Source organism: Dromiciops gliroides, chromosome 2 (genome assembly GCF_019393635.1).
Source record: "Dromiciops gliroides isolate mDroGli1 chromosome 2, mDroGli1.pri, whole genome shotgun sequence".
NCBI lineage: Eukaryota > Metazoa > Chordata > Mammalia > Microbiotheria > Microbiotheriidae > Dromiciops > Dromiciops gliroides.
Genome location: NC_057862.1, coordinates 61,031,824 through 61,044,436, shown reverse-complemented (window position 1 = coordinate 61,044,436; position 12,613 = coordinate 61,031,824). Strand labels below are relative to the sequence as shown.

Sequence of the window (12,613 nt, the reverse complement as noted above, 5' to 3'; positions counted from 1 at the left end):
AATCCTTCTGGAGCCAAACAGTAAATCTGAACCAAGTGCCCAGCTAAGTTTTTTTTAAATTACAAACTACATGTTCTTTGATATTTTTTAAGTGGCATCAAAGTAAGTAAATTATGACTTGTCCCCTGAACACAAAAGGTTATCCTACTAAGGAAGATACTTAGAATAATAATTATTCCTTATTCTGGTATTACACTTTAGAGGATTTTTAAAAAGAGCTTTTGCATTTGTCAAACCAATGGTTCCCAATCCTTTCATGCAGGAAGATTCATTTTCAAGGGCAAAATGGATCCCCACACAGTAGTACTTGTATTATTGGTCAACACAACAAGGACCCATAATTTCACCGGCATAAGAACCCCCTTATTGGACAGACCATACACAGCTCATCTATCCTTTCTAATTTTAGAGGGTCACCTATGGCTTAAAAAATTGAGGTTTACATCAATAGAGGAATTTCAACAAAATCCTTTGCTTCCATTTACTGGATAGGGTTGAGAAATGGGTACCATGATTTAGGAAGTATAGCTAAAAATGTGTTTCTTCCATTTTGAATGTATGTATCTTTGCAAGGTATTGTTAATAAGGTATGGTTAATAACCAAATATCAAAATGAACTGAAGCTAGACCTAGACCTTTGACCTTTTCTATCTCAGTTTTTAATTAAAAAAAGTTCATTACTACTATGTTTAAATTGATATATACTTAACAGGACAAGCTATAAATAGCAGGTTCATAGTTCAATCCTCTTCTTTCTTTCCTCTGTCTATAGAAATACCTGAATTTGTTGATGACTTGTAAGTTTCCCTCCCTTCTATATACAGAGGCAGAGGGGGATGAGAGTGGGTGTGGCATGCTGCATATACTGTTAGACTTGTTTGGTGAATGTTGATAATGTGAGTTTTGTTCAATTCCCACCCCCCTCCCCACTACTTTCTTTGTTAGAAGGGCTGGGTAGAGAGAGGGTAGAGAAGGAAGGAGTTATTTATTTGGAAATGAAAGTGATATATAAACAGTATAACAATAAACACTAAAGCATGAGTCAACTGAGGTTCAGAAAGTTCAATGGTGGGGCAGCTAGGTGGTGCAGTGGATAGAGTACTGGCCCTGGATTCAGGAGGACCTGAGTTCAAATCCGGCCTCGGACACTTGACACTTACTAGCTGTGTGACCCTGGGCAAGTCACTTAACTCCAATTGCCTCACCAAAACAACAACAACAAAAAGTTCAATGGCTTACCCTGGGTTTCAAAATTAGTAAATGTCAGAACTGGAATTAAAACTCAGGTCTTTCTGACCCCCAGCCTGGTACTCAATGCTTGCTATCATTAGGCGGTTTCCTCTTTACTGTTTCTCAGACACGTCACGATCACTCCTGCCTCTAGTACGTTGCTTAGACTAACCCCTCCATGGTTCTTCCCCATCCACTCCACCTATCCTCTCCATCCTTGAAGGCCTGACCCAAGTTCTACCACGGAAGGGCCTTCTTCAGCTGCTCCCAACCTCTCCGATGTCCTCTCTGGTACTTACTCACTGCCCAAGCAGACTGTACCAGAGTTTAGCACTTAATTGTTCCATGATTTCATCTGTTTCATCACCTGTTCTGGGCACCACAGAAGATGCCCAACCAAGACTTGGAGTGACTGTTCCTCACAAAGATAGGCTGGTGCAGGTGGCAGGACAAGGACCACCACCCTATCGAAAGGCAGGATGGCCCAGTGGAAAGAATTCAATTTGGGGACCAGGCCAACTCCCAGCTCTGCCACTCACTGCCTGAAGGACCTTGGGAAATCAATTTATATCTCTAGGAATGGGCTAAAGGACCTCAAAAGGTGAAAAGTCCCTTTCAACTCTAAGGCTCTGTGACTCAAATTCAATCCACTAGCATACCAAAGAGACAAACTGATCATTAAAGAGTAAGAGGTCAATGAATCCCTATGAGAATCAATTACAAACAATATGGCAGAAGGTATGGGTATTGTTCCTGATTGTCAACCTCAACAGGAGTAGGAGTGTTTCCTCATTGGATGAGTTAATTTAAGTATTTAGTGACATGACTTGTAGCTCTTTGGGGAAATATAAAAAAAAATCGGGTGGGGACCCTGCTCTCAAGGAGTTTATATCTTATTTAAAGAGACAAGATATTGATGATATCTGTATGTGGAACTGCATAATAACAGAGCAATGTATATAGTAAAGAACTAAATTGTGAGGTTTAGACCTTGAGTGGAGAGAGAGAGAGAGAGAGTGTAAGAGGAGGGAGAGAGAGGGAGAGACAGAGAGAGACAGAGAGACAAGAGAGAAAGAGATCACAATTTACCCCAGTTAATTCCCCAACTAAAAAGTCCTCCTTACCGTAATGTCATGATATAGACTCTTGCCATAGAGCCTCTTATACTCAGCTCGGATGTCAAGCAGGTCAATCTCACTTCGAGACACCAAGATCCGGATGAGAGTCCTGTCTTTTGTTCCTGCTCCCTGCAGAGTCACCAGAAAAACACGAATCAGTATCTTTGATCTCCCCATCCCACTTAAGAGGAGTTAGCCTATTTGGAAGTGGAATGATCTGATAAGACATATTCAGACTTCTGTTCTCAGCCTGACAGTGGGGGGGGGGGGGGTCTGTTTACTTCCCCTTTTCTGAGGATGGCATGACAGCCACTGGGCACGACAGAGCGTGACCACCATGTGGGGAGGACCTGATTTCTGGCCCACAGAGGGACACATCCCTCCCAGCTACAACTAATTCATTCAGGTCTTCTCTGGGCACAATTATTAGGCTAAAAGTGACTTCTGTTCCAAAGCCTTGCCGTGAGTGTACCCAACGGGCAGAACTGTGGTTTCCTTGACATTTCCCGGATGGAGTAGTGATTAGTGATGGGTTTGGGAGTCCAGAAGACATGAGTTTGAATCCTGCCCCAGATACTGTGATTCTAGGCAAGTCACTTAATTTGTTTTATTTTCTTCAGCTGTAAAATGTGGAATAATCATTGCAGCTGCCTCCGAGGGTTGTTGTAAGTAAAGAGGCTTTGGAAACTTTAAAGTGTTATATTATTACTATCATCCTCGTCCTTATAATTACCATTACCATCACCGCTGTGAGCAAAGGTCCTTAGAGCACACGTACCCTCATTGCCTTGTTGAGTCTTTCGGCAAAGAAAGCTGGAGTGTTTTTGAGGCACTTGACTGTAACAGAGAAACACAGCTTCATGAGATTATCGATCTATGCAGGGGCTAAGAAACAGCAATTTAGAACCTGTTGGGAGGCCTGAAGCATCTAAACCACTGTTTCATTCATCCCAGGTCTGTGGACCTGGCATGAGGCCATTTTCTTCTACTCCTCCAGAGTCTGACTTCCCATAACCCACCACAAGGATCCCACAGTCCCAGTTCCACGGCTTCTTGAAACAAAGGTCATGCAGATGCCTCAATCTGAGCCCAACTTCTTATTCAGGAAGGCACTTGGTAACCAACCACTGATGAAAGGCAAAGGAAACTGAGCATTTTATGCATCACTCATTGTTTCTTTCTAAAGGAACACAGATGTTCATGAAAAAACCACTTAGGTGGAAGACAAGGTGAAGACACCAACTGCAAATGATGTTCACACAGAAAAAAGGCAGCAAAGCATGGAAGGAATGTTTTCAGAGATGCTTCCTCACTCAATAAGCCACAAACACCATGGGAAACACACAGAGAAATTAGTGGGGATTACCCTGCATGTGATCCAGAAAGCTTCAAGAAAAGCAAATTGAAAAGACAGACGTTATTTTTCCAAGTATGCCTGAAAGGGCCATTTGTAGCCCCCTGAGGAGACAGAGAAATGTGGACTGTAAGAGGGAAGGAGAAGGACAGGAGCAGATGCCAACCTTCTTGAGGAGGAGCTACAAGAGGTTTTAGGGAAATGGGGTGAAGGTGGGGGTGGCACCACGCTTGGAGAAAGTCAATCACATGGGGAATCCGACCCGGCTCATCATAGTACAGTGTGACTTGGCATTGTGAGGAACAGTCTCTCTGCTGACCAATTATTTAAGGGAGGTATTTTGAGAAAACTTGGCAGGATGTGTGTGATTTCATTTCCTCTGGAAGAGAAGCCCAGTGATCCCTCCCCCTGTCCTCACAGCCATCAACACCAAGTACGGATGATGCACTGAGGATCTCCCAGAACGAAGCTACAAGTACAATTAGCTTGGCTGCAAAGGACACAGTGAGACAAGAAATGGATACCCAGCCAGACAAAAAGAATCAAACTCCCCTAACTTGGGTGGCAACACTTTTAGTGAGGAAACCCTTACGAAGGCCATCCTCACCCTCTTTTGTCCCTGCACAAATGACATCAGTTCAGAAAATGGTTATTACTTTGGGGTGCACAGCAGCTATGCTGGACAAAGCAAAAAGAAGTGACCTACTCCCTGACCCTTTAATGTGACGACTGGGCATGAGTCTCTCCTCTCCTATTCCCAACCCCCAGACCTCATTTTTCTTGTTTTAGAAAGGCTCCTCCCTTCTGCCTGCCCTGGGGAATCCCCGGGGGGATGCCTAACCCAAAAAGCAGATCCTGCATCAGCAGAAGATTCTCCCAGCACCCCCAGAAGTTAAAGACAGAAAGTTTCCCCCTAAGTGTGGTCAACCAAAGTCACCGGGGATACATACCCACAGCCAGCATGCCCTGTTCCAAGTCCCCAGACATCTCCCGGCAGATGCTTTTCTCAATATCTCGGTTTGTCATCCGCTGATACTCATTGAAAACTAGGGAAAAAGAGAAGACGCATGAGGATGATCCTTTGCCTGGCAAAGTGGGATGCCGGCCTACCCTGACACTGACTCCCCGGGTGCCTTCCACTCTGCTCTTTGCCCTCAGAAACTGCCTTTGGTGACTACTCCATCCTGCTCAGTCACTTTATCTAAAGGCAACCCTCTGTTCAACTCAGGCCAATTGCCTTGATGTCCCAGGAACACAACCACTTCGGCCTTCAAACCTTTGTGCGTGCCCCTCCACCTGCTGGGAATCTTGGATGATTTTCCAAGTCTTACCCAAGCTAAATTCAATTAAATTTAATGAGCATGTAATGAATGTCTACTCTTTCCCAATGCATTATGTTAGATGCTTGGAATACAATGATAGGAAAAAAATAGCCCTAACCTCAAAAATCTTATTGTCTAATAGGAGGGATGATAACCTGTGGACCAATCAATTAAGAAGCACTGATTACTAAGTACCCAACAAGTGCCAAGGACTGGGCAAAGACAAAAGTGAAACAATGTCTGTTTCAGGGAGCTGACTTCTCTAAGGGGAATCATCAGATGGAAGCATCCAGAAGGTAATTTTGTGGAGGAGAAGGCACTCATATCTGAGGGGATCAGGAAGGGTCTCATGGAGAAGACAGAGCTGCTTTTTGACACGGACACAAAAAATTAGAATACAAGTCAGGCTTTGACTAAATGTATGAACAGCTTAGGGAGTGAAGGGTCCCTGCCAGGAGGGATCAAAGGTGGCTTCATTGGTGAGGGAGCAACTGAGATGTGACCCGAAGGGAGGAACTATAATAGGAAGAAATGTCCATGGGGGAAGGGAGAGTGCAACGGAGAGAATCTCTTTCAGGTCTGGAAAATCTTTTTGCAAATGAATGGAGACAGGAGAAGAGAGGAAGATGGGCAAAAGTGAGCAGGAAGGAATGGAACAAGCATTTATTAGGCGTCCACTATATGCCAAGCAAGCACTGTGCTAAGCACTTCACAAGTAATTTCATTTGATTCTCAGAACCACCCTAGGAGGTAGATACTTTTGTTTTTGTCTTTTTTTTGTTTGGTTTTTTTGCGGGGCAAGGGGGGTTAAGTGACTTGCCCAGGGTCACACAGCTAGTAAGTATCAAGTGTCTGAGGCCGGATTTGAACTCAGGTACTCCTGAATCCAGGGCCGGTGCTCTATCCACTGGGCCTCCTAGCTGCCTTTGTAATCCAAAGATTTGAGTGACAGATAAAATGTGTGAATAGGAATAGGGCAAAATAAGGCCAAAAAGGTAAGCTAGAGTCAGACTGTGGAAGGTGTTGAATACCAGGCTAAAAAAAATGTATTTTATTTGGTGCTAGGTGGCACAGTGAATTGAACACCAGGCCTAGAGTCAGGAAGACCTGAGTTCAAATCCAGCCTCAGACACTAGCTGTGTGACCTTGGGGAAGTCACATAACTCTGTTTGCCTCAGTTTCCTCACCCATAAAATGAGCCAGAGAAGAAAATGTCAAACCACTCCAGTGTCTTCGTCAAGAAAATTCCAAATGGGGTCACAGACAGTCTGACACGACTGAAGCAACTGAACAACAACAAAATAGGTATATGGGGAAAGGAGATCGTGGAAGAGGATGGATATAAGAGACAGCACTGAAGGGAAACTGACATAATGGAGCAATTGAGTGGCTGTGAGTGGAGAGGGAAGAAGAGGATCAAGTCTTGACCTCAGAAGCCCTTCCTCTAAGAAAGCCTTCTCAGGATTCTCCAGGCCATAGGGGCCCCTACAGTGCTTGGAATCAATACTTCTCTGTTGTGTCACGTGTTAGCCCTGCCTCCTTAATTGTACACTCAAGGTCAGGAACCTTCCTTGTCTTATCTCCCTCACACAACCTAGCACACAGGAAACACTAATTGACTAGTAGAAGATGGGGATGGGGTCTAATCTTCTTGGGAGCCAAGCCAACTGTCCCCTGGACCAATCTCTAGGTTCCGGCCCGCACCTGTGCCTTCACACATATGTCTGTGACAACTTTCTGTGGCTCCTAAGGGAAGGCAGAGAATCATGTTTCTGTAACTGTCAGAGAATCTTGTCTCTGTCCTTAATTAGCTCCACGGACCGTGGGCAAGTTGCTTCACCTTTCAAAAAGGATGGAGCCTAGAAAATGTCCAAATTATCTTTTTAGCTGTGACACCTGAAATGAGTGTCTATAGCTTTTAGTCAACAAGAGACCCTCCTTCCAGCCCCAGCCGATCCCTTGACTTTGTTCCCTTGGAGGTAAAAGCTGATTGTCTTGGGTGGAAGGCGGGTAGAGGGGATGACAAGGAGGACTCCGATGCTGCCTTGAGTAAGATGGTCCATTTTAAGTATCGCCAGATAATCTTTCATCCTTAGGGGAGGGATTCTTTTTTTTTTTTTTTTTTTTTTTGCGGGGCAATGGGGGTTAAGTGACTTGCCCAGGGTCATACGGCTAGTAAGTGTCAAGTGTCTGAGGCCGGATTTGAACTTAGGAACTCCTGAATCCAGAGCCGGTGCTTTATCCACTGCACCACCTAGCTGCCCCCAGGGGAGGGATTCTTAATGTGGGGTTCACTTATCCCAAAAAGGATGAGGATAGACTTCAAGGTGGGGGTGTCTTTGAATGTGGATGGAAAAATTATATCTTTATTTCAATATAATTGGTTTCCTTTATAATCCTATGTATATGCATTGAAAAACATTATTCTGGGCAGCTAGGTGGTGCAGTGGATAAAGCACCGGCCCTGGATTCAGGAGTACCTGAGTTCAAATCCAGGCTCAGACACTTGACACTTACTAGCTGTATGACCCTGGGCAAGTCACTTAACCCCCATTGCCCCGCAAAACAAAAACAAAAAAAACAAAAAACATTATTCTGAGAAGGGGCTCAGTGGTTTCACTAGACACTATCAAAGAGGCCCATGACCTTTTGTTAAGAACTCCTGAACTAGGGAGTGAAAAACATCCTTGGAAAGGCTTATAGTTGCACTACTCCCTCTGTCCAGATGCATCAGGGAATCAGTTGTGAAGTAAGAAAACAGACTATCTACAGACGGCTCTAGGCTCCATTACCTGCTGTCAGGTGAGCTCGGCTCCGTGTGCACAGGATGGCATTGAACTTGGATTCATCAGTCCCCAGACGATTCTCTCCAGCTGCGTACAGTTCCTGGCCAGAGGAGGAAAAGGCAAATGTGAGGCCCCTATACTACAAATATTCAGACTCATCTTGTTTCTAGGGGAGGAGGTCAGCCATGAAGGCTCTATGGGTAAGCTAGGTGAGTACCCGAGGGGCAGATGGAAATGAAAGGAATGGATACAGCAATCCAAGCAATGTCAAGTGCTACCACTCACAGCATTGCTACCTGGAGGTTGGCATCAAAGGACTGGTGGGGAGTGGGGAGTGCCATGGATTATGAAAATGAGCAGAAAGTGAGGATGACCAAAGCCAAAGGGAGACTGGGAATGATGAAACAGGGTCAAGCTTGAGACTCAGAGTACACAGAAGCCAATGAGAAGTTAGGGACTGGAGAGGTCAAGGCAAGCAGGGAGTTGGGGAATGGACAAACAGGGTCATGAGTATCATTTTTTGTGTGTGTGTGTGTATGAGGCAATTGGGGTTAAGTGACTTGCCCAGGGTCATACAGCTAGTAAGTGTTAAGTGTCTGAGGCCGGATTTGAACTCAGGTCCTCCTGAATCCAGGGCCAGTGCTCTATCCACTGCGCCACCTAGCTTCCCCCTATGATTATCATTAAGAAACTAGGCCCTACCTAACCCAGAAGCCTCCTATGGGCTTCCTGGATAATCAAGGTCTGGAAGTGAGAACATGCATATTAGATTGGGATGATGGGAAGTAAGCAAACTTGGCTGAAGTAGGAAAGATGGACTCTGAGATCAGGTTAAATACAGATCCTAAGCTACACCTGAAGACCGCAGACTCTTCCCCATTAATGCAGCAAAGAGCTCCATGCTAAGGGATAATGTAGGCTAATTTACAGAACACTGACCAGGGAGTTCAGGGTTTGGGGGTTCTAATCCTAGCCCTGATATAATCTATCAATGAGGGGGCAACTAGGTGGCGCAGTAGATAAAGCACCAACCCTGGATTCAGGAGGACCTGAGTTCAAATCCAGCCTCATACACTTGACACTTACCAGCTGTGTGACCCTGGGCAAGTCACTTAATCCCCAATGCCCAGCAAAACAAACAAACAAAAACAAAACAAAACAAAACAAATAATCTATCAATGGGACCTTGGGCAAGTAAAAAGCTCACAGCTCAGTTGGATTAGAAAGAATCACTGGGCTAACAGGAACCTCATATCCGATAATCCACAGTCCAATCTGCTCTCTCATGGAGGGATCTTGTCTATAATATTTCCAACATCACTAGGCCTCTCTTAAACATATCTAGGCTGGTTTCTTTTTTGGAGGGAGGAGGATCAGAGTTTAAAATTCTGAACTTAAAATACCAAATAAAACGAGCCTTTTCATATATAAAGTAGAGCAGATATTGAGGAATGAATATGAAATGGTTCAATATTATGAAAAGCTGACTTTTGCTGTGTGGTTTTTAGCCTAGACTTTCCTAAACATCACTACTGTTAGCAAAAAAAAAAAAAAATTCAGTTTGTCCCAACTCCCTGCCTTGGAAAATTAGTTATTACTCCTTGCAGAATGTAAGAAAAGTGATGAGTCAACACGAATTTGTTACAAGGGTTTGTTTTTTCTTTTTTCTTCCTCAGAAGGGGGCAGGAATCAGGCGGGAGGCAAAGTGAATTGTTAACTTAAAAAAGAGAAGAGATGAGTCACTTTAGGCACCCACTGGTGCGGCTATATACTAACCTGGGCATCTCTTTGAGCCAGGGACAAATCCACATTTGTGCTTTCATCTCGGTTTCCCTGGAAGAAAAGTTCCATTTGTTATGTCTACAACTTGGAGGGCCCCATGGAGGGTCTGGGGAGAGATCACGACTTCATGATCTCTTTGGAAATAAATGCCCACGTCACACCCACTCTGCCTTGGAACCCAGAGATGTGACTCTTGAGACAATACCTGAGCAAGAGAGATCAGGAGCCTCTGGAAGTGTCCTGATGTGTCACTTCTAATGGCTTCCTCCAAAGTCTTCTTGAATTCTGAAAATAAGAAAGACACTGAACAAGTCTGCCTAGCCCAAGAGCAGGGCTGACCTGCCGATGGACAGAAGGGCCTAGGTGGACACTGTGGATACTGCGGCTTTAGGGTGGCTCCTGTCAAACTGAGAAAACTACCAGCTAGGTAACATGTGATGGACAGGTCTTGCAATCATAGTGAACAGCAGGGAGGGATGGGATGGAGTTAAGAGGAAGGAGCTCTGAAGGGAATAAGGAAAAGGGGAAAGGATTATGTCTTTCTTGCTTTCTTTTTTGATTTTTTTTAAGGGAAATTAGGGTTAAGTGACTTGCCCAGGGTCACACAGCTAGTAAGTGTCAAGTGCCTGAGGCCAGATTTGAACTCAGGTCCTCCTGAATCCAGGGCCAGTGCTTTATCCACTGTGCCACCTAGCTGCCCCCAGGATTATGTCACGGGATAAAAGGCCTGCTATCACACATGTATGTCTCCATGAAAACACTGTCAGGGACTGAGACAGAGCCTGCCAGGCCAGCCTAACCTGTTTTGTAGGCCCTGTTGATTTCTCGGATGTGTTCATTGCTGCGAGAGGCAAGGATCTCAATGAGGCATGCTTCATCGGTGCCAGCGCCCTATGTCAGGGGGAAAGAGCAAACAATCACAAACTCCTTATCACGGGCCCAGTTTTCAAAGAGAGCTCAGCAAAGACACTGAGGCATGGCGATCACTCCTGGCTCCCTAAAAATGCCAGCAATGAATGCGTCCTTATTGTTTTAGGAAGACAACCTGAAAGGTTTTCCTAAAGACCTTTCATGCATATAATCCTAACTCCTGCTGCCTAGACTGGATGGAGCAAGCTAAGCTTCCTTTCCATAGCCTGAGGACCTGCCTATGAACAAGAGAGATCTGAGTCAGACAGAAAAGATTGTGGTAAAAGCTCTGAAATGGGCTGTGGATCACCCACCCCCCCCCCAACACACACACACTTCTTCAAGAAGAAAACAATCACCTCTCCTGATGGGGTTAGACATTCCCCTGTAAGGAGACAGGGCACTGGGCCTGCTTGGGCTTCTTGGTTTGGACTGCGTCAGCCTCTGACTCTGGCCCTGGCCCTTTCTTCTACCTAAATCCTAGTTCTCCATCTCAGCCTGTACAGGAGTTTCAGGACCACAAACCTCCCAGGGGAAGGTGCAAGCCCCCACTGTGGATGGATGATACTCCAATCACAGACTCAGGCACCTGACACAGTGCTCACTGACTAACCACCCACCAACCTTGATGGCTTCCTTTATTTCATAGACGTCATAAAGGACCGGTGTCTTCATCAAAGCCAGGATGGTCTTCTCAAAGTTCCCTGAGAGTTCGGATTTGAGATCTTTGATCAGGTCCTGGTTGGAGAGGAAGCACAGAAGAACAAGAAATCCAAGACCACTCTCAGAAGCTGAGCCCACAGATAAAGAGACTGAGTGAAGTCTAGGGACATAGAGTGGTTCACCCAAGGTCACTCACACAGGTAGAAAGCACCAGGATCAGGATTTGAACCCAGATCTTTTTAACAGTCACTGTTTCTCCCATTCTAACACACTGCCTCCCTCCCTAGCTCCCAACTGCCCTGACTTCCCAAACATTTACTCACACCCTCTACTTCTCTGAAGACTCACTGGCTACCAGGCTGAAAGGAATAATAACTTGGATTTATATGTTTTATTCTTCAAAAGCTTTTACATGTTTTGTATTCAGTTCTCATAAAACCTCTATGAGGTCAGTAAGGTAGATGTTGATGGCCCAGTCTTACAGATAAGAAAACTGAGGCCCAGAGAGGTTAACAGGCCTTAATCTGGGAGGATGATCAAGCAGGTAACCTTATGCAGGCATCCACCCTTCTTTTCTTCACTCAAAGAGCATGTCTATAAAAGTGCTTAGCACATGGCCTGAAATACAGCAGGGGCTTAATAAATGCTTATTTCTTTCCACCTTCCCCCTTAGCCCCCCACCTTTTTAAATCTCTTTGCCTTTGCTACTTATGGGCATCTCTGCTGAAGCAGGGAAAGAGGCAGGAAGAAACAGTTAACTCAAAGTGCCCCAGCACTCAAAGCCCTTTTCTCATTAAAGACAGGAGATAATATATGTTCCTTCAAGCACTAGGTAAATGCTTTAACTACCGTTATTTTTGTCTTTGTATTACTCTCCCTACACCTACCGAGTGCTGGGTATATAGTAGACACTTAATAAATATTAACTACCATAGAGTCAAGTTCTCATCTCATCGAGTCAAAGGAGGAGAGATCTTCCCATAGGATGGGAAGATGGACTGAATGACCTCTAATTCGCTCAACCCTGTAATTTATGTGCTTATAATTAAGGGAGAAAGAAAAACGATATATGTACATACATCTGTCCACCTACCCATCCATCTATCTAGCTATGTCACATTTGAAGAAAAACACCAAGGGAATAGCAACATCTCCATATTCCAACTCCAGTGTCCTTCAGTTCCACCATTACAGTGTCATGGACTCAAGGTTTTTTTCAGAGGGACCAGATACTTCACTCAAATAAAGTGCCTCTACCTGGGAGACCACTGATGCAGTAAGCAAAATGAATGCAATGAAAGGAGTCTGGGAGGGGCATTATCCCCATGTCCATGGCCCCTACACTTTTCCCAGGCCCCAAGAAAAACGGGGATGAGCAGGACGATTCTCTGGGAAGGAGACGCCCACATCCATCCAAGTTCTGGGTAATGAGCAATGAATGCTGGATTT

The 12,613-nt window shown here is 44.9% G+C and overlaps 1 protein-coding gene across 3 annotated transcripts in view; it reads right to left on the bottom strand.

Moving 5' to 3' along the window:
- Positions 1 to 12,613, bottom strand: part of ANXA11 (annexin A11) — a 51,985-nt gene that overhangs the window by 1,113 nt on the left and 38,259 nt on the right. For all 3 annotated transcript variants that reach the window (XM_043987739.1, XM_043987742.1, XM_043987740.1), the window contains exons 7-14: positions 11,126 to 11,239; positions 10,393 to 10,483; positions 9,798 to 9,877; positions 9,587 to 9,643; positions 7,817 to 7,910; positions 4,653 to 4,748; positions 3,127 to 3,185; positions 2,355 to 2,477 (exon numbers count right to left, since the gene is read on the bottom strand). In XM_043987739.1, the coding sequence (XP_043843674.1) occupies positions 2,355 to 2,477; positions 3,127 to 3,185; positions 4,653 to 4,748; positions 7,817 to 7,910; positions 9,587 to 9,643; positions 9,798 to 9,877; positions 10,393 to 10,483; positions 11,126 to 11,239 (714 nt within the window). The remainder of the gene's footprint in view (positions 1 to 2,354; positions 2,478 to 3,126; positions 3,186 to 4,652; positions 4,749 to 7,816; positions 7,911 to 9,586; positions 9,644 to 9,797; positions 9,878 to 10,392; positions 10,484 to 11,125; positions 11,240 to 12,613) is intronic.